Source organism: Schistocerca nitens, chromosome 3 (assembly GCF_023898315.1).
Source record: "Schistocerca nitens isolate TAMUIC-IGC-003100 chromosome 3, iqSchNite1.1, whole genome shotgun sequence".
NCBI classification, from domain to species: Eukaryota; Metazoa; Arthropoda; class Insecta; order Orthoptera; family Acrididae; genus Schistocerca; species Schistocerca nitens.
Window position 1 is genome coordinate 479,169,739 of NC_064616.1, and position 26,633 is coordinate 479,196,371.

A 26,633-nucleotide genomic window follows, 5' to 3' on the forward strand; every position below is an offset into this window, starting at 1 on the left:
AATTCAGAAATCATAACAAAATTAAAAACATAGCTAGTTCCGTCAAAATGTCGAAAAATAAAACCACCATATTAGTAATAGTTTTTCGCGGAGCACTTATTGACTTCCCACGATGCACCAGTGTTCCGCGGGACACAGTTTGGGAAACCCTGGTGTAGTAAAACTGGAAATGCCGTGTGGCTAGGGCCTCCCGTCGGGTAGACCGTTCGCCTGGTGCAAGTCTTTCGAGTTGACGCCACTTCGGCGACTTGCGTGTCGATGGGGATGAAACGATGATGATAAGGACAACACAACACCCAGTCCCCGAGTGGAGAAAAGCTCACACCCAGCCGGTAATCGAACCCGGGCCGTTAGGTATGACATTCCGTCGCGCTGACCACTCACCTACCAGGGGCGGACCTTGGTCTAGTGTTATAGTGGGATAAATGTATTAACAGTTATAGCGATTACCTTTGAAATAATGAATAGTTTATTTACATTTTTCCATCTGTCTCGTTTCTATTTTACTGACCCTTGTACACTGGAGGAAAAAAAAAACAAGTATACCTGTAAAGACAACGTCGATTTTGATTCGATGACGGCATATGCCAGCAGGGGGATAGTTGATGTACTGATAATGCCGGCCGCTGTGAGCGAGCGGTTCTAGGCGCCTCTGTCCGGAACCGCGCTGCTGCTACGGTCGCTGGTTCGAATCCTGCCTCGGGCAGGGATGCGTGTGTTGTTTAGATTAGTTAGGTTTAAGTAGTTCTACGTTCTAGGGGACTGATGACCTCAGATGTTAAGTCCCACAGTGCTTAGAGCCACTTGAACTGATAATGGTTTCAGCGTCGTCCGCCACCATATAGCGTAGTGGCATAGCGACCAGAGCGCCATTTGTGTTTACCCTTATAAAGGGAATGCTGACAGCCAGAAGGCTAGTGTGGTGCAAGCAGGCAACCATGCCACAGAGACGCATTCGTGCTTCCTACAGCCAGATGAGCGAGTTTCACAGGGATCAGATTACGGTCTTCCGAGCGGCAGGTTGGTCCTTTCGGAGAATTGCCACACAAGTTGGACGTGCTGCGTCAGTTGGGCAATGATGCTGGTATCAGTGATCACGTGAACATTCTCAGACACGTAGACGAGGTTCCGGACGTCCACGCACCACAGTGGTCCGCCAGGATCGTCGTATTGTAAGGGCAGCAGTGGCAGATCGTACAGCTATCACAGTACAGATAAGAGGGCTTGTGAGACCAGATGTGTCGACACGAACTGTTGCGAACTGGTTATTAGGAGTGAGACTACGAGCACGCACACCTGTAGCCCACCTTCCAGTCAAGACATAGCATCGAAACGCACGTCTCGAGTGGTGCCGTCAGACGATCATTTGGAAGATGGTATGGCGCGCCACGGTCTTCAGCGATGAAGGCAGATTCTGCCTGCACGCAAGTGATGGTCGTTTGCACGTTCGACATAGACCTGGTGAGCGCTGTCTCGTAGAGCCCATTCGTCCAGAACACACTGGCCCCATACCTTTGGTGTTTCTGGAGGGAAGAATGTTGTTAGACCCATTCTCTTTTGCCATTCTTGAGACAGGAAGATCCTGTTGGTCCAACTAGATGATGCTCGCCCTCACACTGCCCATGAAACTCAACGTGCTCTACAAGACGTGCAGCAACTTACCTGGACAGCAGAATCTCTGGACTTGTCTCCAAGCGAGCACGTGTGGGATGTGATGGGACGAGAAGTGACTCCTGTGACTCGTCAACCAACAACTCTTACAGAACTACATGAACGTGTCGAGCAGGGCGGCATAACTTATCCGAGGACAGTATTCGCCATCTGAATGACAGTCAGCGCCTACATTGCCGCCTGTGGAGGCTATACCGCCTTCTAATATGAGTGTTTCAGCATGGGTCGATATCTAGAATCTCAGAATGGCTTGTGTTTTTGATTTGTGAATGTAATCATTTCATGTACTCCATATCCACTACTGCAACAACAAATCTTGAGTGAACTGCAAACCTTTAAAATCGTGTACTAATTTTTTTCCGGCAGTGTAGTATGAGATGGGAGAGGGGGGAAAGCCTGTGATGCTCTGTTACAAACATGGCGGTCATTTTCGAGCCAACCGTCTTGGGTGCAACTCATAATTTTCATATGATAAGTGGCTCATGTGAAGTATCAAACAGATAGAGAATTATACTAGAAAAACGATTGTTCTTCCATGTGAGCATTTTATAAACCAGGCGTGCCTTTTTCCAAGGTGAACACATACATCGTTCCTCGGCGTCCCAGATGACCTCAAAATGATTGGGGTCTGGTAACATGACAGGTCACACACGGACTCTCATGTCGTAGAGTGATACATCGTTCTGACGTGACTTGTTTCTTAAACTGTATTGTACCCTAGGGATAAACCGAATGAGGCAGCACTGTTTTAAACAAAGCGTCCTTGTACATGGGAGGGTGCAAGATCCAATCTTCATCCAGTCACACATATTTAAGTTTTGCATGGTTTCCCTAAATTACTAGAGGTAAATGCCGTGATAGTTTCTATTGTAAGACTCCAGCCGACTATCTGCCCCATCCTTGTCGTACTAGACCTGTAAGTATGTAAATGTCTATGTATGTGAATTACTTTATTTTTGTTGTTCTTAAATTGTAATACTGAGACATCTCGAATGTCCGTGAAGCGGACGTATACGGATGAATAAAACTACTACTACATTACTGGCCATTAAAATTGCTACACCACGAAGATGACGTGCTACAGACGCGAAATTTAACCGACAGGCACAAGATGCTGTGATACGTAAATGATTAGCTTTTCAGAGTGCTCACACAAGGTTGGCGCAGGCGGCGACACCTGCAACGTGCTGACACGAGGAAAGTTTCCAACCGATTTCTCATACACAAACAGCAGTTGACCGGCGTTGCCTGGTGAAACGTTGTTGTGATGCCTCGTGGTAAGGAGGAGAAATGCGTACCATCACATTTCCGACTTTGATAAAGTTCGGATTGTAGCCTATCGCGATTGCGATTTATCGTATCGCGACATTGCTGCTAGCGTTGGTCGAGATCCAATGACTATTAGCAGAATATGGAATCGGTGTGTTCAGGAGGGTAATACGGAACGCCGTGCTGTATCCCAACGGCCTTGTATCACTAGCAGCCGAGATGACAGGCATCTTATCCCCATGGCTGTAACAGATCGTGCAGCCACGTCTCGATCCCTGACTCAACAGATGGGGACGTTTGCAAGACAACAACCATCTGCACGAACAGTTCGACGACGTTTGCAGCAGCATGGACTATCAGCTCGGAGACCATGGCTGTGGTTACCCTTGACGCTGCATCACAGACAGGAGCGCCTGCGATGGTGTACTCAACGTAGAACCTGGGTGCACGAATGGCAAAACGTCATTTTTTCTGATGAATCCAGTTTCTCTTTACAGCATCATGATGGTTGCATCCGTGTTTGGCGACATCTTGGTGAACGCACATTGGAAGCGTGTATTCTTCATCGCCATACTGGCGAATCACCCGGCGTGATGGTATGGGGTGCCATTGGTTACACGTCTCGGTCTCCTCTTGTTCGTATTGACGGCACTTTGAACAGTGGACTTTACATTTTAGATGTGTTACGACTCGTGGCTCTACCATTCATTCGATCCCTGCGAAACCCTACATTTCAGAAGGATAATGCACGACCGCATGTTGCAGGTCCTGTACGGGACTTTCTGGATACAGATAGTGTTCGACTGCTGCCCTGGATAGCACATTCTCCAGATCTCTCACCAATTGAAATCGTCTGGTCAATGGTGGCCGAGCAGCTGGCTCGTCTCAATACGCCAGTCACTACTCTTGATGAACTGTGGTATCGTGTTGAAACTGCATGGGCAGCTGTACCTGTACCCGCCATCCAAGCTCTGTTTGACTGAATCCCCATGCGTATGAAGGCCGTTATTACGGCCCGAGGTGGTTGTTCTGGGTACTGATTTCTCAGGATCTATACAACCAAACTGCGTGAAAATATAATCACATGTCAGTTCTAGTATAATATATTTGTCCAATGAATACCCGTTTATCATCTGCATTTCCTCTTGGTGTAGCAATTTTAATGGCCAGTAGTGTACTACTACTAACTGGGAGCGATGGGGTGGTGCAGTGTCTTGCTGAAGGTATTCCTGGGGGATGTTTTAACTCACATTTATCGAGACCGACTTGCCCAATGAATAGTTCCATATCACTGGAGAAGAGCACGGTCCACTCCTGTTTACAAGAAGGGTAACAGATAGGAAGAACAGAATAGTAGACTGACATCGTTGACATCGGCCTGTTGCAGGCGTCACTGATACACTCATTTCTCTCCAGCGACAGATGCTACGGGAGAGACATTGTGCATCATGGAGTGATTAACTATTAAAATTCAGAGGGCATTCATTTCTAAAGCAGTTAACCATCATATTGTTTCCTCCTACATATATTTCGCGAAAAGAGCAGAAACGTAAAATCAGAAAGATTTTAGATCAATTGAGGGCTTCCAGCAGTTGTTATTCTCGTGTACCATTTGCGGGTGAGATAGAAATAGTCCAGTAACGAAGGATATTAGGGGAAAAAGTTCCTGTGGTCGTAAATTGTTGTGCAGTAGGAGGAGGGAGTGGCCAACAGCCTTGCCACAGGAGTAACACCTGTTCCCGTTAGATCACCAAATAAGCGCTGTCGGGCTTTGCTAGCACCTAGATGAGTCACAATCCGGGTCTGCCGAGTGCTGGTAGCAAGCTAGGTGCTCTCAGCCCCTGCGAAACCAATTGAGGAGTTACTTGAAGCGAAAAAGTCAGATCGACAGATACCCTATTCTGAGTGGTTTTGCGACATAGAACGCATTGAAAGTACATTTGTTTTTGAGACAGTGATGCATACATACATGTCTTACCCATCGAGCCTGTTTGATGATTCTAGCCACACCTACCCCATTCCTTTCAGCCTCTTTGGTCTGGATGTCTTTCCGCCATTCAATTGGCCCACTGAACAAGCAGCTGTCCATGGTATGTTGCGAATGATTTAGTGCGAGGGCTTCAGAGTTATTAGAGAGAAGCATCAGTTAACTGTGTTTGGCTGGGTGGGTAAGACATATATATGCACCATTAGGCCAAAAACAATTGGTAGCTTGGAAACCACTCGGAATAGGGAATATGCCCATCTGAGGCTTTTTGCTTCAAATGAACGTTCCTGTCATATTCGTGAATATTTACCCTTCCCGCTGGGACAACCTGAATAAACCTGAGCTCAGTGAAGGTTCCGTATAGAATAACTAATAATAAATTTACCCTCGCACAGTAGAACGTTGTGCACAGGTTTACGTAGAGTCTGGCCACATGTGTTTATTGCCTTAGTATTATTTGTTACACGTACCTGTATCCCGTGTAGTGTTGACACACCCTGTGGAAAACTCCCATCTGCACACGGCTTTGCAAGTGATTTGTAAGGTGCACTATGGAAGGGTTGGTGCAGCTTTGTGGAAGACCCTGTAGATGCGTTTTGTGACGTAGTGAGGTAGAAATAGTAGGGATTCGTCCTCTCGCTCTTTGGTTTGCAGAGCCACAAGGGAAGGAAGTGCAGGACCCAAATCCAACGACCTGCCTCCCCCCTGCAATAACCCTTCACCACCACCTCTCCCCCTGTCGTGCCCCCCCCCCCCCCCCTCAGCCTGTTGCACATCAGAACACAATTTGTCCCTCGTATATTTCTACTGCACTTGGCTGTGGTACACCCATTGAATATTTGTTCCTAACCCACTTCATGTAACAATATACATTAATTTTATATCGTTGAAACACTATTTTTAATACACTACTGGCCATTAAAATTGCTACACCAACAAGAAATGCAGATGATAAACAGGTATTCATTGGACAAATATATTATACTAGAATTGACATGTGATTACATTTTCACGCAATTTGGGTGCATAGATCCTGAGAAATCAGTACCCAGAACAACCACCTCTGGCCGTAATAACGGCCTTCATACGCCTGGGTATTCAGTCAAACAGAGCTTGGATGGCGTGTACAGGTACAGCTGCCCATGCACCTTCAACACGATACCACAGTTCATCAAGAGTAGTGACTGGCGTATTGTGACGAGCCAGTTGCTCGGCCACCATTGACCAGACGATTTCAATTGGTGAGAGATCTGGAGAATGTGCTGGCCAGGGCAGCAGTCGATTTTCTGTATCCAGAAAGGCCCATACAGGACCTGCAACATGCGGTCGTGCATTATCCTTCTGAAATGTAGGGTTCCGCAGGGATCGAATGAAGGGTAGAGCCACGGGTCGTAACACATCTGAAATGTAACGTCCACTGTTCAAAGTCCCGTCAATGCGAACAAGACGTGACCGAGACGTGTAACCAATGGCACCCCATACCATCACGCCGGGTGATACGCCACTATGGCGATGACGAATACACGCTTCCAATGTGCGTTCACCGCGATGTCGTCAAACACGGATGCGACTATCATGATGCTGTAAACAGAACATGGATTCATCCGAAAAAATGACGTTTTGCCATTCTTGCACCCAGGTTCGTCGTTGAGTACACCATCGCAGGCGCTCCTGTCTGTGATGCAGCGTCAAGGGTAACCGCAGCCATGGCCACCGAGCTGATAGTCCATGCTGCTGCAAACGTCGTCGAACTGATCGCGCAGATGGTTATTGTCTTGCAAACGTCCCCATCTGTTGACTCAGGGATCGAGACGTGGCTGCACGATCCGTTACAGCCATGCGGATAAGATGCCTGTCATCTCGACTGCTAGTGATACGAGGCCGTTGGGATCCAGCACGGCGTTCCGTATTACCCTCCTGAACCCACCGATTCCATATTCTGCTAACAGTCATTGAATCTCGACCAACGCGAGCAGCATTGTCGCGATACGATAAACCACAATCGCGATAGGCTAAAATCCGACCTTTATCAAAGTCGGGAACGTGATGGTATGCATTTCTCCTCCTTACACGAGGCATCACAACGTTTCACCAGGCAACGGCGGTCAACTGCTGTTTGTGTATGAGAAATCGGTTGGAAACTTTCCTCGTGTCAGCACGTTGTAGGTGTCGTCACCGGCGCCAACCTTGTGTGAACACTCTGAAAAGCTAATCATTTACATTTCACAGCATCTTCTTCCTATCGGTTAAATTTCGCGTCTGTAGCACGTCATCTTCGTGGTGTAGCAATTTTAATGGCCAGTAGTGTAATTTGCTATTTTTCCATCTCGAGCAACACAATAACTGTAAGTCCTAGAGCAAAAATTAACGGTACCTGTCTTGCAGGAAATTTAATGTAGTTTAATTCTCTACTGGGAAACATTTTTCCCTAGAAGCCTTGGATTACGAATTATTCAATAAAAACATAAAAAAGTTATCTTTGAACGTGTCCCCACCACCAGTCTCACATCCTACCTGTATGTTGTTCATGGCACTCCCTCCTAGTAGTGTAAAATTTACGACTGCAATATTTTTTCCCTTATTCAACTTGTTTTCATCTTCGTTGAATGGATTAGAAAGGAGGTAGTGACAGTTGTAACCAATGTATCCGCCCCACACGCTAAAAGTTCGCTAGTGGAGCATACAGGGTGATTCTTACTAACGTTTAACAACCTCGGAAGCGACTTAGATGACGCTGAGACAAGTAATTTAATATAAGACACATGGGGTCGCAAGTGTCGGGAAATGACCCAAAAGTGGCTGACAGATGTGGAGCATGCGACGTTACCAGATGACGTACATCGCCGCACATACGGCAGTTGAGCCTTTCGGTCTGTCGCACCTGCTCATCCCAGCCCAATTCAAGTACACATCTCAGTGTGGCTCCGAGCCTACGCGCGTGGAGCTGAGGATTCGAGTCTTACTTCTGGCAGGCAGTATTTTTTTCATTCCTTTAGACAGTTATATGCATACATGAAGGTAAGATTCATTATTTTGTTGGTATCGTGAAATCCGCTGGCTTATTGTAAAGCACAGTAAAGCAAAAACTTACTGTATTGCGTCACATGTAAATAATTAGTATAAGTAAGCTTCCGAATTGCGTCGTTGACAGCAAATGACCTACGTTTTCTTTATAATGTCTGTAAACGAAAAAAGAAGGGGCAAAAGGAAAGAAACTCAAAATCTAGAACAGCTTTTACCTGGTTATAGCCAACAGTCTTACCGCAGTGGTAACATCGGTTCCCGTCATAACACCGAAGTTAAGCGCTGTCGGGCTGGTCTAGCACTTGGATGGGTGGCCATCCGGTCTGCCGAGTGCTGTTGGCAAGCGGGATGCACTCAGCCCTTGTGAAGCAAACCGAGGAGCTACTTGATTGAGAAGTAGCGGCTCCGGTCTCGGAAACTGACATACGACCGGGAGAGTGGTGTGCTGACCACATGCCCCTCCATATCTGCACCCAGTGACGCCTGTGGGCTGAGGATGACACGGCGGCCGCACGGTACCGTTGGGCCATCGTGGCCTGTTCGGGCGGAGTTAAGTTTAGTTTTACTTGGTTATAGCGAAGAAAATACTTTCGTAACTTATACGTTTACAACGGACCACTTTTACAAAAGGTTTTCGAGATATGCACCATCTGACCGAATGCAAGTATTGCATCACTAAATCACCCTTTCACGCCCAAGCCCAACCGCTGCACGTACGGAGATGTACGTCATCTGGTGGCGTCACATGTTCAATATTTCTCATCCATTTTTGGGGGGACCAGCCGATGTGGCCGAGCGGTTCTAGGCTCTTCAGTCTGGAACCGCGCGACCGCTACGGTGGCAGGTTCGAATCCTGCCTCGGGCATGGATGTGTGATGTCCTTAGGTTAGTTCGGCTTAAGTCGTTCTAAGTTCTAGGGGACTGATGACCTCAGATGTTAAGTCCCATAGTGCTCAGAGCCATTTGTTCAAATTTCCCGATATTTGCGACCCCATGTGTCTTATATTATTTTACTTGTCTCAGCGTCACCTACGTCTTTTCGGTAGTTTTTAAACGGTAACAAGTATCATCCGGTAGATATAAATGCATATGTTGTCGATTATTTTACTCCCATTTCTCACTCTTACGTTTCAGCAGGACGTGCCAGCAGCATTTTATGACCCAGAAAAAAGTGTACCGTTTTCTAGCGTAATGAAGATCAGGAGCAAGGGTGGCTACAAAAAAGACCTAAAATCCTTCAAGAATGCGAAGGAATGTTTCTAAAAGGTACAGGTAAACTTGTTTAACTACTGTTTTTACTTTTAGTAACAGTCTCATTTCTTCCACGTCTGCATCTATAAAATTATATACTACGCAAACCACTGTACAGTACGTGGCGCAGGGTATATCTTATCAATATTATTTACGTTATTTCCTATTGCATTCGCATATTCAGCGAGGGAGAAATTACTATCTATATGGCTCTGTATGCGCCCAACTCTCTCACATTTGATTCACGTTACGCTACATTATATAGTCCTATATTTGTGGCAACATAACAGCCACACAGTCTTCTTCCAGTACGGATTCTCTATTGTATAATAGTCTGGGGAAATACTGCAGAAATTGAAAACGTTTTCAAAGTTAAAAAATGAGCAGTGAGAGTAATATCTGGAGTTACTAACAGAACATCTGGCACGAATCTTTTCAAGTCTCCCAGCAGGGTGCCCATAAACCCCTATCATTTCAAAAAAATCATGGCTCGGAATTTTTTTATTTTACACGTCTAGTTCCGTAGACCAAATTGAGGAACAAATCTCTATGGTCATAGAAGGAGTCAGTACACCAAATTAGAACAGAAAAGTAATAACAAATAAAATAAAATGTTTATGAAACCTAAAAAGACGACAAGCTATAAGTTTATATAAACGCAGTCAGTAATATAACATGGCAATCAGCTGAATGTTTCAGTGGACTCCTCAACAGAATAGGAGTGATTCATGAGGAGACTCTTCAGTTGTGATTTGAAAGCGCGTCGATTACTGCTAATATTTTTGTATTCTTGTGGTAGCTTAATGAAAATGGATGCAGCAGAATACTGCACGCCTTTCCGTACAAGAGTCAAGGAGGTGCTATCCAAATGCAGATTGGATCTCTACCTAGTATTAACTGAATGAAAGCTGCTAATTCTTGAGAATAAGCTGATATCGTTAACAGTAAACGACACTAAATAAAAAGAAACGTATAACGACATTAAATAATATATATAAAGAAGAGAGACCAGTGTCAGAATATCCGTACTAATGAACAAGGATCGACAAGAGGTTCGCGAACTTACACCACTTATTGCCCGAACCGACCGTTTTTGAGCCAAAAATACCCTTTGAGAATGGAAAGAGTTACCTCAAAATACAACACCATACGTCCTAAGCGAATGAAAATAAGCAAAATAAACTACTTTTCATGTCGAACTGTCATTTACTTCGGATATTGTTCTTATAGTACAAATGGCAGCAATAAGTCTTTGAACAAGATCCTGAACATGGGCTTTCCACGACAGTTTGGTATCTATCTGATCACCATAATTTGAACTGTTCAGTCTCACTAATCATATGCTCATTTTGTGTAACTAAAACGTCAGGGTTTGTTTAATTGTGTGTTAGAAAATGTAGCCGGCCGCGGTGGTCTAGCGGTTCTGGCGCTGCAGTCCGGAACCGCGGGACTGCTACGGTCGCAGGTTCGAATCCTGCCTCGGGCATGGGTGTGTGTGATGTCCTTAGGTTAGTTAGGTTTAAGTAGTTCTAAGTTCTAGGGGACTTATGACCTAAGATGTTGAGTCCCATAGTGCTCAGAGCCATTTGAACCATTTTTAGAAAATGTAAAACCTGAGTCTTACTATGATTTAGCGTTAATTTATTTTCTATAAGCCACGAACTTATGTCTTGGACCGCACTATTTGAAACAGTGACAACGTTGCACACAACATCCTTTAGTACCAAGTTAGTGTCATCAGCAAACAGAAATATTTTAGAATCATCTATAATACTAGAAGGCATACCATTTACAGAAATAAGGAACAGGAATGGCCCCAGAACTGATCCCAGGGGCACTCCCCATTTAACCATACCCCACTCCTACCCCACATCATAGCCATTCTCAGCACTGTGGGGAATGACTTCTTGCTGTCTGTTCTAGTTGGAAACTATTTGAGATAGAGAATCGCGGTTTGTAGTAAACCGTTTAGCAACTGCCAAAGTATTTTTTCTTTGTCCTGTTTTGCAGATTAGACTTAGAGTGCATCAACATGGCGACAGTTCTGAAGAAGGCGAAACGTGTCATCTGGTATGCAGGATACAAATCTGTGACAATGGGACTGTGGATTTATTGACGCCAGTATGGGAGAGCATCACTGGAAGAAAGCAAGCACCATGTGGTGGTTCAAAAACTTTACAGATACGGCAATGCCAGACACCTTCCTCGAAGTAAACGTCACTCTATGTTTCCAGTACCTACTGGCAGAATGCAAGCTGCATTTCAGCGCAGCCCCTAGAAGACAATTCGTCCTGCATATCGTGAATTTCAGGAAGCGAGATAAACTGTCCATAAAGCGGGCGTGTCGTGACGGTCGCATCCCATAGCACCCGCGTTCTCCCGATGTCACGCCGTTAGATTTCGTTTTGCGAGTTTACGTCGAGGATCGCGTGAGCACACCAGCAGTGACGTTGCTGCCCTTCGTGCGCGAATCAATGGGGCAATCAGAACTGCTACTGCTGCAATATTGACCCGTGAATGGACAGAACTCGGTGTCCTACGAGCAACGGGTGGGGCACGCTCTGAAACTCTGGCATAACAGAAAAAATCTTTTAGAGGCGCTAAAAGTTGCAACGAAAAAAATGGTTCAAATGGCTCTAAGCACTATGGGACTTGACATCTGAGGTCATCAGTCTCCTACACTTAGAACTACTTAAACCTAACTAACCTAAGGACATCATACACATCCATGCCCGAGGCGTTTGAACATGCTGTTTACATACTGACTGGATGTTTTATTTTGCCATTATTTTAATTGTCTTATCCTGAATTACATAATTTCATTTATGTTTTTGCTATTTTCTCTGAGTATTAATCCGTATTTTAAAGTGATTAAAAAAGGCAAAATACGCTATCCTTACATAGTCAAAGGTGACACACGCCATCTGTCTCTTCAGCAAGTATATTACTCTCGATAACCTAACTTTTACATGTTCAATGTTAGTTTGTTGACAAATGTTATGCCTAAAATTGTTGCATTTTTCTATTTTTGCACTCTTTGATAGACTGAATATCATATTCTGTAACTTATTTACGTTTAATAGTTAACCATGGGCATTAAACCAGGAAGCTGCACTTTCTCCCACAAAACTCGTTCTTTTGAAAACGACTTCAAATACATAGATAAATAGTATCATCTGCGTAGATATATGTATTGGTTCAAATGGTTCAAATGGCTCTGAGCACTATGGGACTTAACTTCTGAGGTCATCAGTCCCCTAGAACTTAGAACTACTTAAACCTAACTAACCTAAGGACATCACACACATCCATGCCCGAGGCAGGATTCGAACCTGCGACCGTAGTGGTCACGCGGTTCCAAATTGAAGCGCTTAGAACCGCACGACCACACCGGCCGGCTACATATATGTATTTACATCTATATTGGCTCTGAGTACTATGGGACTCAACTGCTGTGGTCATCAGTCCCCTAGAACTTAGAACTACTTAAACCTAACTAACCTAAGGACATCACACACATCCATGCCCGAGGCAGGATTCGAACCTGCGACCGTAGCAGTCGCACGGCTCCGGACTGCGCGCCTAGAACCGCGAGACCACCGCGGCCGGCTTACATCTATATTATCCCGTAAGTTATTTATTTGTATCAGGTATGGAAGAGGTCCTAACTTTGATGCTTGTGGCACCCCATGTTGAACATCGAGTGTGTTTGATAAGTGACCTCCTGAACTCACCACCTGCTTTCTGTCATCGAGGTATGATTTCATTAGTCTTAGACTTTTGCCACAAACTCCATAGTATTCTAGTTTGGAGAGCAAAACATGGTGGTGAACACAGTCGAAGGCGTTACATAGGTCACAGAAGGTTACCTGTGTGTGAGTTCACTACAATGCTCCTCAGATCACAGCGGCATGATTCTGGCCTTGTGACAGGGTCAGTTAGCCTGCTGGTAGATGCTATCACCGCTGGGGAAGAGAGAAAGCACGAAGGGATGCAGATGGTCCGCAGTAATGTTCACCGATTACTGCCACAGGTCATATGGAAGTCCAGGTGTATGTCTTCCTCAGCTTAATATTGCCCCCACTGGCCTGAATTCGTGGCGCGATGCAAGTTTCCAGCAGGCGTTCGCCTGGGTGTTGGTGTATCAGGGCACGACTATCTACACGATGTAACAAGAAACTTGATTCATCCAACCAGATGACACGCTTCCATTGATTCACAGTCCTTTCCCGATCGTCCCGTGCCCTCTTGTGTCACTGAGTCAACGTAGAGACACAATGGGGACATCTACAACGGAATTTGATGTTTAAAAATATGTGTGGAACTTCGTGCTCCAAAACGTTTTTGCATTCAGTAGCATTGTTCTCTGTCGTTATATCTGCCACGGATCACTACCTAACCTGGTTAGGAAGGAGGTAAGTCTCCGACCTCCACGATCTGTGATGAGGCCTGGACGTCCAACACCCTATCGCACCAACTCGTGGTTTTACATCAGTCTCTAATGACCCCGATGTCGACGGGATGTTAAATCCTAATCTTCCTTGTTCTGCGATTTCACCGTCCTCAGACAGCCGACCAGCCTCCCCGTTTCCGAGATGCTCGTTCCCAGACGCCAGGCCATAGACACCTGTCCTTAATCAAAGTCGCTTGTGTCACCGGATTTCCCTACTTGCGGTCCATTCGTCTCTGCTCTGCTTAGACTCAGCTGACAAAAGCTTGGATAGCGATATGCACATATACAGATGGCGATAGTATCGCGTACACAAGGTATAAAAGTGCAGTGCAATGGCAGAACTGTCATTTGTAACCAGGTGATTCGTGTGAAAATGTTTCCGCCGTGATTATGGCCGCACGACGGGAATTAACATGAGGAATAGTAGCTGGAGCTAGACGCATGGGACATTCCATTTCGGAAATCATTAGGGAATTCAATATTCCGAGATCCACAGTGTCAAGGATGTGCCGAGAATGCCAAATTTCAGGTATTACCTCTCATCATCAGAACTGGAGCCAGGGACAGAGACTCTTGTGACATTATCCTGACTGCCTTGTCCGAGAATTACTTCGAGCAGATAGAGAACCAACTCGTGAAGCTAACGTTTTAGACCTCATAGCAACAAATAGACCGGAACTTTTCGACTCCGTGAATGTAGAAGAGGGTATCAGTGATCATAAGTCAGTGGTTGCATCAATGACTACAAGTGTAATAAGAAATGCCAAGAAAGGAAGGAAAATATATTTGCTTAACAAGAGTGATAGGGCACAAATCGCAGAATATCTGAGTGACCACCATCAAACGTTCATTTCTGAGGAAGAGGATGTGGAACAAAAATGGAAAAAATTCAGAAACATCGTCCAGTACGCCGTAGATAAGTTCGTACCGACTAAGGTCCAAAGCGAGGGGAAAGATTCACCGTGGTATAACAATCATGTACGAAAGGTACTACGGAAACAAAGAAAGCTTCATCATAGGTTTAAGAGTGGTCGAATCATAGCTGATAAGGAAAAGCTGAACGAAGCGAAAAAGAGCGTAAAGAGAGCAATGAGAGAAGCATTCAACGAATTCGAACATAAAACATTGGCAAACAATCTAAACAAGAACCCTAAAAAGTTTTGGTCATATGTAAAATCGGTAAGCGGATCTAAATCCCCTATTCAGTCACTCGTTGACCACGATGGCACCGAAACAGAGGACGACCGAAGAAAGGCAGAAATACTGAATTCAGTGTTCCGAAACTGTTTCACTGCGGAAAATCGTAACACGGTCCCTGACTTCAGCCGTCGCACGGACGCCAAAATGGAAAATATTGAAATAAACGATATCGGAATTGAAAAACAACTGCTATCACTTAGTAGCGGAAAAGCATCCGGACCAGACGAGATACCCGTAAGATTCTACAGTGATTATGCTAAAGAACTTGCCCCCTTTCTATCAGCAATTTATCGTAGATCTCTGGAAGAACGTAAAGTACCTAGCGACTGGAAGAAAGCGCAGGTCGTTCCCATTTTCAAGAAGGGTCATAAATCAGATGCGAATAATTATAGGCCTATTTCGCTTACGTCAATCTGTTGTAGAATAATGGAACATGTTTTATGTTCTCGTATTATGACGTTCTTAGATAATACAAATCTCCTTCATCATAACCAACATGGATTCCGCAAACAGAGATCATGTGAAACTCAGCTCGCCCTATTTGTCCAAGAAATTCACAGTGCCGTAGACACTGGCGAGCAGATTGATGCCGTATTCCTGGACTTCAGGAAGGCATTTGATACGGTTCCGCACTTACGTTTAGTGAAAAAAATACGAGCTTACGGAATATCGGACCAGGTTTGTGATTGGATTCAGGATTTCCTAGAAGAAAGAACACAACATGTCATTCTTAACGGTTCAAAATCTGCAGATGTAGAGGTAATTTCGGGAGTACCGCAAGGAAGCGTGATAGGACCTTTATTGTTTACAATATACATAAATGACTTAGTTGACAACATCGGTAGCTCCGTGAGGCTATTTGCAGATGACACGGTTGTCTACAAGAAAGTAGCAACATCAGAAGACTCGTACGTACTCCAGGAAGACCTGCAGAGGATTAATGAATGGTGCGACAGCTGGCAGCTTTCCCTAAACGTAGATAAATGTAATATAATGCGCATACATAGGGGCAGAAATCCATTCCAGTACGATTATGCCATAGGTGGTAAATCATTGGAAGCGGTAACGACCGTAAAATACTTAGGAGTTACTATCCGGAGCGATCTGAAGTGGAATGATCACATAAAACAAATAGTGGGAAAAGCAGGCGCCAGGTTGAGATTCATAGGAAGAATTCTAAGAAAATGTGACTCATCGACGAAAGAAGTAGCTTACAAAACGCTTGTTCGTCCGATTCTTGAGTATTGCTCATCAGTATGGGACCCTTACCAGGTTGGATTAATAGAAGAGATAGACATGATCCAGCGAAAAGCAGCGCGATTCGTCATGGGGACATTTAGTCAGCGCGAGAGCGTTACGGAGATGCTGAACAAGCTCCAGTGGCGGACACTTCAAGAAAGGCGTTACGCAATACGGAGAGGTTTATTATCGAAATTACGAGAGAGCACATTCCGGGAAGAGATGGGCAACATATTACTACCGCCCACATATATCTCGCGTAATGATCACAACGAAAAGATCCGAGAAATTAGAGCAAATACGGAGACTTACAAGCAGTCGTTCTTCCCACGCACAATTCGTGAATGGAACAGGGAAGGGGGGATCAGATAGTGGTACAATAAGTACCCTCCGCCACACACCGTAAGGTGGCTCGCGGAGTATAGATGTAGATGTAGATGTAGATCACAGACAACGCAGTGGCCGACGGCCTTCACTTAACGACCGAGAGCAGCAGCATCTGGGTAGAGTTATCAGTGCGTGAAATAACCGGAGAAGTCAATGTGGGACGTAGGATGAACGCATCCGTTAGGACAGAGAGCCGAAATTTGGCGTTAATGGAATGCGGCAGCAAACACGCGATGCGAGTGCCTTTGCTAACAGCACGACATCACCTACAGCGCCTCTCCTGAGCTCGTGACCATATCGGTTGGATCCTAGACGACTAGAAAATGGTGGCCTGGTCAGATGAGTCCAGATTTCAGTTGGTAAGACGCTAATAGCAGGGTTTGAGTGTGGTGCAGACCCCACAAACCACGAATTCAAGTTGTCAACGAGGCTGGCTCCTTAATGGTGTGGACTACATGTACGTGGAATGGACTGCGCTTTCTGGTCCAACTGAACCGTTCATTGACTGGAACTGGTTATGTTCGGTTACTTGGAGACATTGGCAGCCATTCATGGACTTCATGTTCTCAGACAACGATGGAATTTTTACGAGTGCCGATGTGCCGAGTCACCTGGCTTCAATTTTATGCTACTGGTTTGAAGAACATTCGGGGACAATTCGAGAGAATGATTTGGCCGCCCAGACATGAATCCCATCAAACACTTACGGGACATAATCAAGAAGTCAGTTCGTGCACAAAATCCTGCACTGGCAACGTTTTTGCGATTATGGATGGCTATAGAGGCAGCAGGTGTGAAGGAGTTACAGTGTGCTTGGATCACAATATGGTGATCCTCCTGTGGCAGCCAGATAAGTATGCCTGCACTCACGTTCCCATGCATTTCAACACTGCACAGCTATCACATCTGAATGTCCCACGAATCTGGGTATTTCATGATTCGATCAGCTGGCCAAATGGATTCCCATAGTGAGGCCTCTGTCAAAACTTTGTCAGATGTTAGTAACACTGTCACACACGGATATACAACATCTCCATGTCATTCATAGAGATTACTCAACATCTGTTACTGTTAAAACCCGTCATATACACTCTGGCAACATCAATAAATATGAACACCACTAATGCACTCTGGTGGCTGTTCTACCTGTCACAGAGAATTGCAATTTTAATCATTTACATACTCATCAATGGTGTGTCCATGTCTGAAAAGTTAGCTTTCCACAGTCTACCTAAAGCTCTTAAGACAAATAACAGGAAATTTTCTTTGAAAACAAAATCTGTGATTTCCTTTTCCAATCCAAGCTGGTGCTTTGCCCCCAGTGACCTCATCATCAAGATATTAACCCCCATCCTTCTTCGTTTCTTTCAGTTTAAGTGTTCTACGAAGCACCCTCATGTCTGTGATGGTACTGCAGAACAAGATACACCTCCATACCTGAAATGGTATAACTGTAATGCATTTCATACAAAACGTTTTTAACTCCATTTTCTCCCTTCATTAGCTTTCCTCATGTTTACATTAAAATTATACACAATCACTATTATTATTATTAATATTGTTATTATTTTAGTATTATTTTTACATTTTAGCTGCTATTGTTATTCCCAGTAGCATAACTTATTATTTTGCCAGTGGAATTGTTGTAATTGTTTCTGCTTCAGGAATACCCCAGTCTGAAGTAAATAATATTATTCTTATTATTATTTATGATTGTTAATTAAGCTAGTAACAGAGGTAAAGTAAAGATTTTTGTATGTATACAACCTTGGTTTCCTGTAGAAGAAAATCACTGGGTATGCCTTTTCAGCTAAACGTCTGAAATTCGATGCAGCGCCAGAATGGTCCTTGCAGACAAGAAGATGCAGCAGATGAAATAAGGAAGCGATACAAAGATACATCTCTTGTTATTTTCATGGTAAGCATTCCTGAATCAGCAAACTTGTCCCACATATCTTTATACAAAGCAGGTAAACAGTTTAGCATAAACACTTCATTTGTGAATTTTGTTTTTACTAGTCATTAATGCACCAACTTTGTCCTCTATTTTTCCGATTATACTGCAGCATCTAGCATCTGTAGAACTGTCTTGAGTTACCAGTTCCTGTGTGATAGTAGCAGCATTTTTTGTAAACATCTTGCCTTGCTACCAACAAGGTAAATTGTCAGCCCCCATTACATTGTGTTGATGTAATGACAGCCACAGATCTGCTCTCAGTATCAGTATGTTGTTTCATGAGAGTGTATCAAGTTTTCATTGAAAACTTTGAGAGATACAAAAAAATAATTAAAAAAATTCTAACAGACATTGCATAATCATGTGATAAACAGCATTTTGCAGCTCATTTCCTATTTGAAACTAAGAGCTTGGAAGGAAATAAGGGAAAACCAAGAATCCATGTTTTGGCAGTATAAATAGCCATCTTCATTTGTTCCCCAATGCACAGCCAAGCATATCCAGATGCAAAGACAAACAAATTCAATGAAGTATCAGGGAATGCATCAAAGTCAGCAGATCAGACAGGTATTGAACATGATTTTAAGGAAGTACCTCTCATTATCAAATCATGGTACACTGGTATTAATTTTTGTAGGACACACTTAGATTACTTGCTGTGACATCTTATTTTTGTAGTCCCCCATTTAGATCTCAAAAGTCATTTATTAACACTTGTTTATTACACTCAAACAAAAATATGATGTATCATTCATAAGTGTTACTAATGCTGTGAATTTTCGAGACTACAAATAAAAACAATCAACAATAACACACTTGAATTTTGGCGGTGGAAACCACTCACAGGCGACGTGAAAATTAATCACTTAGCCAAATGGTATCACAGTCCATCAAAGAAGAATGTAACAGCAGTAGTCTGATGTCTGTGTACTCAGATCTCAAGCCGGTCCAGATGTAACATGCACAACCCAAAGAATAATCAGTGAAATGCAGAGGCATTGTCAGTACTTTAGCTGGTGGTGGAGATGAACACATTCATTTGCAGACAGAAGTGAGACTAGACCAGTGGCCACTTGGCCCTAAATTGGCTGGCTTATGGGCTCATATGACCTGCCAAATGGAGAAGCTGTGTTGTTTCCCTCTAACAACAGGCTCACCAGATGTAGGATGGCATATCGATAGTATTGCATAATCTATCAGTACGTTAATCATGTTTGTTGAGTAATAATCAGATACTTTAATGTAGCTCTTTTCTGATTGTTGAAACTTGGCTGACTTTGGGTTACTATGGAATATTTACTCTTGTTGCCAATGTTCGCAACATAACAATTTTGTGTGTCATAGCAATACAAATTCATTTATTTCAGAAGCTATAAGTTAGCTGCCCTGAGAGAAGGAGGCAGGGCTTGTCATTGCAACCAATGTGCCATAATCCAATTGCAAGCATCTGCAGCTTAGCATCTGCCACAGAAAGGCTAACTTAATATGCATGATTAGTAGATAAACTGAGGAACATATTGGCTTAACAGGTAACAAACAGACACAGTAGATACATTGACCGCCCAGTGTGCTCGAAGATGCTGTGAAGGGCGACTGTAAATATTGATGGAGTCCCATTTCAAACTACATCAACATTACCCATTTAATTATAAACGTACTTTGATGAACATGGGATCCATCTCTTTCTGTTCTTTCCAACACAATCACACCACACCATCAGCCTCTACCAACTTGTAAAGCAACTCACTACTCCAGGAAGTGTCTCTTCTAGCCTTTAAACTCCAGAGGTGACGGTCATGTGTCCCAGCTCATCTGTGTGTAATATGACACATGGTTAATGGTAATACTTATGTCAGATGAAATGAGAAGATGCGATGTACTGATAGCAGCACAGAGCATGTGATAAAGTCTGCAAAACAGCACCATGTGGATTGAAGAATACCACAATGAACACCAAAGAAATAGTGGACAGATATAATTAATGAAGATATATGTATTGAAGACCTACGTCTAGAAAATGCATTGGACTGAACCAAATGGTGAATACTAATTCACAAAACAAAACCATTGACCATATGACAATGATGGGAAGAGTAATAAGAAGGGGTGGTGTAGCATATGTGGTGGTTATTGTAATGTAGCACTGAAATTGAAAGTTATCTGTGATAAACGTATCTACTGTTACAATCCAAGTTAACTTATTTTTTGTCTCTTCAACAAATGCACTATCATAAGGAAACACGTACTTACAAAAACTGTTCAAAAAGAAGTTGAACAAAAACTGCATATCTGCAAATATCTGTGAGCTACATTCAAGGGGTACAGAGAATGATATGTTTGAAGTGTCATAAAAAAAAAAATTATCATGAAGTAAAAATGAATGCAATAACCAAAATAAAGGGAGTCTGTTAAAAAATGCAAATATTTGCACTTCTGCAGAATCAAAATCAGCTGCTGGGTAACATTCAATATTGTCAATGCAGTAGTCTTCTTATGGGAACACTTTATTAGGCAAGATGGCAAATATTGGTACAATGATAACTAGTTTCAACAATTGCCATCTTCAGATCACGTAGTACAAAGTACTTGTACCTACATCAGTCTCTGAAGTTAGACGCTTTGGCATAACCATGTTTTACAGGTTTACTCTCAGTTAAGGCATTATTATGTTTCACCAATGTCTTATGCATAAGCTGCTATGTAGACAACAGGACCAATAAAATACAATCTACAATCAATCTACCCAATAGCACTTCGTAACACAATAGGTACATCAAAATGGTATAATAAGCAGTAGCAAAATACATTCAAAGTGTCAAGAAAAATAGTGTACATTAAAACCAACTAAAATCAGATATGTATCTTCAGTGTACGTCTGAAGAGAAACTAATAATTCTTAAAAAAGACAGGACATGGCAGCAATGATATTACGTGTAAGAGCACCTGATAATGGCAACACGCTGAAATGGCCTCATTGTGAGTAATTTATAAAATAAAATTTAAAGAGCAGTGTAGCTGGCTGATATTCATAATAATCATGTCATTAAAAGACATAGTTCGCAATGCATGCCCCAAAGAACAAAAGTTATTAAATATTGTGTTGCACCACATCATGCATTGTAACATTCTTGGATCGTCTTTTACTAGTCAGTGGAGAGAGCCTAACTGAAGAGTATACAAAAGCCCTGGTGTCTTGTTTACTGAACTGCTCTCAGAATGCAGGTTTACAGGTTTCCTTTTACTTTCAGTATACAGCATAACTTCCTGTGAGAAGTTTATTTATCAATATATTTAAAATTTCCTCACAACACAAATGAACATAAGATGGATGCCTCCTCTATAGGCTAGAAGGAGAACTTTGTTAATACCATTTAGAAATAACCAGTTTACAACTGCTCGTGTTTTACAGATCAGAAAATTGTTCACAACAGCACAAATGTGCACAACCTCACATTTACCCACATTGTACCCTGAGATTCTCACTTTTTAAGGCATGCCATTTTATTTTGCTGTTTGCCTATTTTACAAGGCAAAATCAATTGAATTATTCAGCATTTCCCAATACTTTTACACATAGTAAATGTAAAAAAGAGGAAAACAATGTTCCCAGGCACCCTGATACATCGTGTTAACTTTTGGAGTAACTAATGGTGTAAATAAGAACTCTTAATTAATTCTCTGAAACTTTGAATGCCAGAAATTTGTGGATTTTACATTTATCAACTGTATACTTGTTGGTAAAACACACTTTCAGTGTTTCTCCTTATTTTGCCATCTGTCTTTGTTTACTTGTTTCGTCTTTCATTGCTGCCCGTTTTCTCTTTTTCTGTAACTCACACAAAGAATAACTACTGTATTAGTTTATGACTAAGTTCTTTGTCTACTGAATAATAGAAACAAATGTACTACAATTAAATTAATAAAGGAAGTTTAATTTTCTTAGGAACAGCAGAAACTTTCCCAGCAGGAGAACAACTTTTTGTCTTTTGGTACAAGCCGACGGACAGCTGAACACAGTAATTATGGAAACCATGCTGTTATTGTCAAACAGCCTTTCAGTGCTGATCATAAAACACAGATGTGTGCACTTCTATGAAATAAAAATAGTAAGTCATTACTCATTTCAGATTATATGATATTATTGGATTTTTAAAAACTGTGGTCTCTGTTCTGTAAGTTTGCAGTTTTTTTTTTGTTTTTTTTTGAAAAGTTTGTAGAAGCTAAATGAACAGTGTATAATTATGTTTATCTCATTACATTAAATGAACAATGCATGACTATTTTATATGTTATTAAGTTAACTTGTTCCAAGTACATACAAACCTGAGACAACTATGTGTTAGGTATAAGCAAATGATGTAGTGCATTTGCTAAGACACAGGTCTCGGATTCATGAGGATGGAGATTCACACTGTGTCTGGGCATTTACATTTATATTTTCCAAGGTTTCCTGGAATCATTTCAGGGTAAAGCCAGAATGGTTTCCTCAACAAGGCAACGGCCAACCACCTCTGCTGTCTTCTCCACCTTAAACACGCGTTTATTCTTATGTTTGTATATATAACTTATGTTTTTCTTGTATTAAGCTGGTGGATCCTATATCACTGTAAAATGATCCCCAGACAAATAAATTATTGATTACTGATTGAAAACAGAGAATACACTGATGAAAAGCACTGCAGCTAAAATTATGAGTGATAGAGAGCATGAACATTCCTAGACAGCATGCCAAACAAGAACTAACAGAGCATGAAAATTTGGTAACTGTTTTCTTCATTCTATTATTACCTTTTCATCACCCATAGCTCCATCTTCTAGTTGACACTCAAAAGCAAATTAAGATTGTTTTATTATTGAATTTTATGGTATCTAAGAGTAAGCATTGATGATGTAATGTATATAATAAGGAGGTACTAAATATATTAGCATAGTAAAACTGTAGAATTGTATGTTTCAGGTACCAAAAAAAACCATCAGTGAAGAGAGAAAGTCTACAATAAACACCTTACAATAACAAAACATGGAGTATAACATGAAAATAAAGCTACAGTATTGCAAAATGGACTTACATTTCAACAAACAAACAAACAAACATTTTTGTGAACACATGGTCATTATTTGGTACAGAATTAACCAAATAAGGTGGTGCCATCACAAAGTAGGAGTGCAATTACAAATCTCCATGTAGCCCTCTGGATCTAGTATTTCTGTGGTTTCTGTATTGCGATCCAAGCAAATTTCAGTAAGATTCCCTCTGCAAGACCATTACCTACTCGTTTCCTCCTGCATCCTTGTCCTTAATTTCAGTGGGGCACTGAACTGTAACTTTTTGTTGCATGTAAAGTTATACATCACATTAAAGAAAAGTGCTGCAAGATGCATCTCTTTTATTGATATGTCATGACTATTTCAAATTTGTGCCAGTAAGGATAGCATTAATTTCACTGCAGTGAGTTTACTTCTATTTCTTCACCTGTTTTACTTCAATCAGCAATCCAGTTTATGTGTCTGATGTAATTTATTTGTAATTATAGGTTTTCTTTGTAAGTGTAAGTGACAGCAGTAATTATTATACATACCTAATAAAGGCTTGTAAACAGAGATTAATCTTCAGTTGTGTCTTGTGTCTGAATTTCTGCTAATTTATAACTAAATCACAACCGTTGTTAAACTTTCACTTCCTTTATAATCTTATTAGCATGTTTAGTCTGTCATGTTAACATTGTTATCTCATTTTTAATTACATTTTTATTTTTTTCTTAAGGGCTTCGTTCGTACTTTACTTTTGATTTTAGGCTGAGGTTATCACTCATTAGCATACCAGATATGTTCCATCGGGTTTGGATCAGGTGAGTCCAGTGGCCACTCATTTCCTCCTTTATTTTTTTCTTAAGGGCTTCGTTCGTACTTTTGATTTTAGGCTGAGGTTATCACTCATTAGCATACCAGATATGTTCCATCGGGTTTGGATGAGGTGAGTCCAGTGGCCAAGACATCAATGTGAGTTCACTAGCATGCACCTCAAACCACTGTAGCATGATTCTGGCCTTGTATCACAGACAGTTATCCTGCTGGAAGATGCTATCTACATCGCGGAAGACATAAAGCATGAAGGGGTGCAGGTGGTCGACAGTAATTTTCACCTAATCCACACCTGTCTCAGTGCCTTTGATTACTAACACAGGACCTATGGAAGCTCCAGAGAATGTCTCCCATAGCATAATACTGTTCTCACTGGCCTATGTCTGTGGCATGGTGAACGTTTTGACTAGATATTTGCCTGTATTATGGCCTATCTGGACACAACCATTGACCTGTTCTAACAAGAAATACGAGTTATTTCCTGTTGGGCATGTGGAGCACCTTGATGCAGGTTCTGCAGCTGTATTATTGGTTTTGAATAAAATTCCAGTATCAGTCACACTTTTCTCTTTATTTTAAAAACCACGACCAGTTTTGCCCCCTGAGGTTGTTATCCAATAGCATATGTCACGTGCCCTGAGATACTGCCATTTGACCTGTGTTCTCTCAGGATGCCTCACATATACCACTGGATAATGGCCTTGGAGCTGAAACTGGTCGTAGTTTTTAAAATGAAAATATAACATGACTTATCTGACCAGGTGACACATTTCCACTGACCCACAGTCCAATTTCTATGATCCTGTTCCCACTATAGTCACAATTGACAATCTTATTTGGTCAATGTGGTAACACATAGGGGTGTTCTGCTGTGGAGTCCCATGGTCAACAATGTGCTCTGAAACGCTTGAGCCTGGACCAGTGTTATATTCTGACTTCATATCTGTCACAGAGTGCTGCCTATCCTACTTTACAGACATGATAAGCCTCTGATGACCATATTAATTGATGAGGTGTGGACATCTAACATCTTGTTATTTACTCATGGTGGTTTTACCACCCTTTGTCCACTTTCCATAGATACTCACAAGAGTAGCATGTGAACAGCAGACCAGCTTCACTGTTTCCCCAGATTCTCATTCCCAGACACCGTTCTCTAGCAACCTGCCCCTTGTCAAAGTCACTTATGTCAATGGATTGCCCCCTTTTCAGCCCATGTCATTGCTAGAATGATTCCCCATTCATATCTGCTTCACTTATACACTTTCCTAATCACTTGACATGCCCCCAACACCACTAAGTGGCATTCTCATTGTGGTAATGTTTTGGCACTACAGTGTATTTCTTGTAAGCTTGTAGGTGGGACATTTCTGAAGTTTGCCTGTCTCGAGGTGTATGGCTTGTGGGTTTTTGGTTGGCATCAGAGGGTGGGCACAGTGGGATTTTTCTACCTCAGTTTCATTTTTCCTGCATCAACCAATGTGTTTTCTGAAATGAATCTTTCTCTCTGCAGTAGGAAGTGCACTGTTACGAAAGTCTCTGACACATTAAAACTATGTGCTAGCCCAAGATACAAACTGAGAACCTTGCTCTTTGGGGACAGTAGTCTTTCCAACGGAGCTATCCAGACCTTCTCTACTTTTGAAATAATAACATTCTCATCCTGAAGTTTTTCCATAGATTGCATTGTATTGTAGCAACAAACTCATTAACACATGATGTTCAAAATTTTGCTTCACTATGAGGAGCAATTCTTTCAGAGGAACTCATGTGAACAGTGAAGCATTAAAACTCACAAATATATTACCTGAATCCAATTTTAGTGTCCTTAGGATGGCCACAAACTGTGCTGAATTTTTAATGTGGTAATTGCAGTCACTCATGTCTACCTTTGGTAGACACTGCAGATGAGGTGGCATTGGTTCCTATCATTGCAAATGCTTCATGATCTTTTAAGGTAACACAGAAATGTCCAGCAATATAGTTGTCTTCTATGTGATGCCAAATGTTGGCTCCTTGTCAATTTTCTTGTAAGTTGGATCATTTAGGTCTGCTGCCAACATACATTTCAAGTAAGGACTGTGAATATGAGATAAGAGAAGTTAGGGCTCATAAATATAAAAAAAACTTGCATACTTTGCTTACTTTTGCAAAAGTGTGTAATAAGACTCATTTGTGGTGCAAATTCAAGAACACCATGTAGAACCTGTTCAGGGAACTGGACATTCTAACTGCTACTTCTCACTGTAATTATTCCTTAATGAAATTTGTTGCAAATTATGTCTCTGTATCCAGCCAACAGCTAAATACATGCTATCAACACTAGGAATAAG

General features: G+C 42.2%; 2 protein-coding genes and 1 pseudogene across 10 annotated transcripts in view; 2 read left to right on the forward strand and 1 right to left on the reverse strand.

Moving 5' to 3' along the window:
• The window catches only part of LOC126248405 (uncharacterized), a 447,623-nt gene extending 423,808 nt beyond the window's left edge, over window positions 1-23,815 (forward strand). For 5 of the 9 annotated variants that reach the window (XR_007545484.1, XR_007545480.1, XR_007545483.1 and 2 more), the window contains 3 exons: window positions 18,292-18,399; window positions 22,382-22,544; window positions 23,396-23,815. The gene's annotated coding sequence lies outside the window, so the exon portion shown is untranslated. Of the gene's footprint in view, window positions 1-9,088; window positions 9,218-18,291; window positions 18,400-22,381; window positions 22,545-23,395 lie in introns of all 9 variants that reach the window. The other 4 variants (XR_007545482.1, XR_007545479.1, XR_007545481.1 and 1 more) reach the window with 1 other exon arrangement.
• Window positions 8,176-8,293, forward strand: LOC126250564 (5S ribosomal RNA; annotated as a pseudogene).
• Window positions 22,735-26,633, reverse strand: part of LOC126248408 (autophagy protein 5) — a 156,567-nt gene continuing 152,668 nt past the window's right edge. The window contains exon 7 of the mRNA XM_049949361.1: window positions 22,735-22,965. Within this exon, the coding sequence (XP_049805318.1) occupies window positions 22,845-22,965 (121 nt within the window). The 3' untranslated portion in view covers window positions 22,735-22,844. The remainder of the gene's footprint in view (window positions 22,966-26,633) is intronic.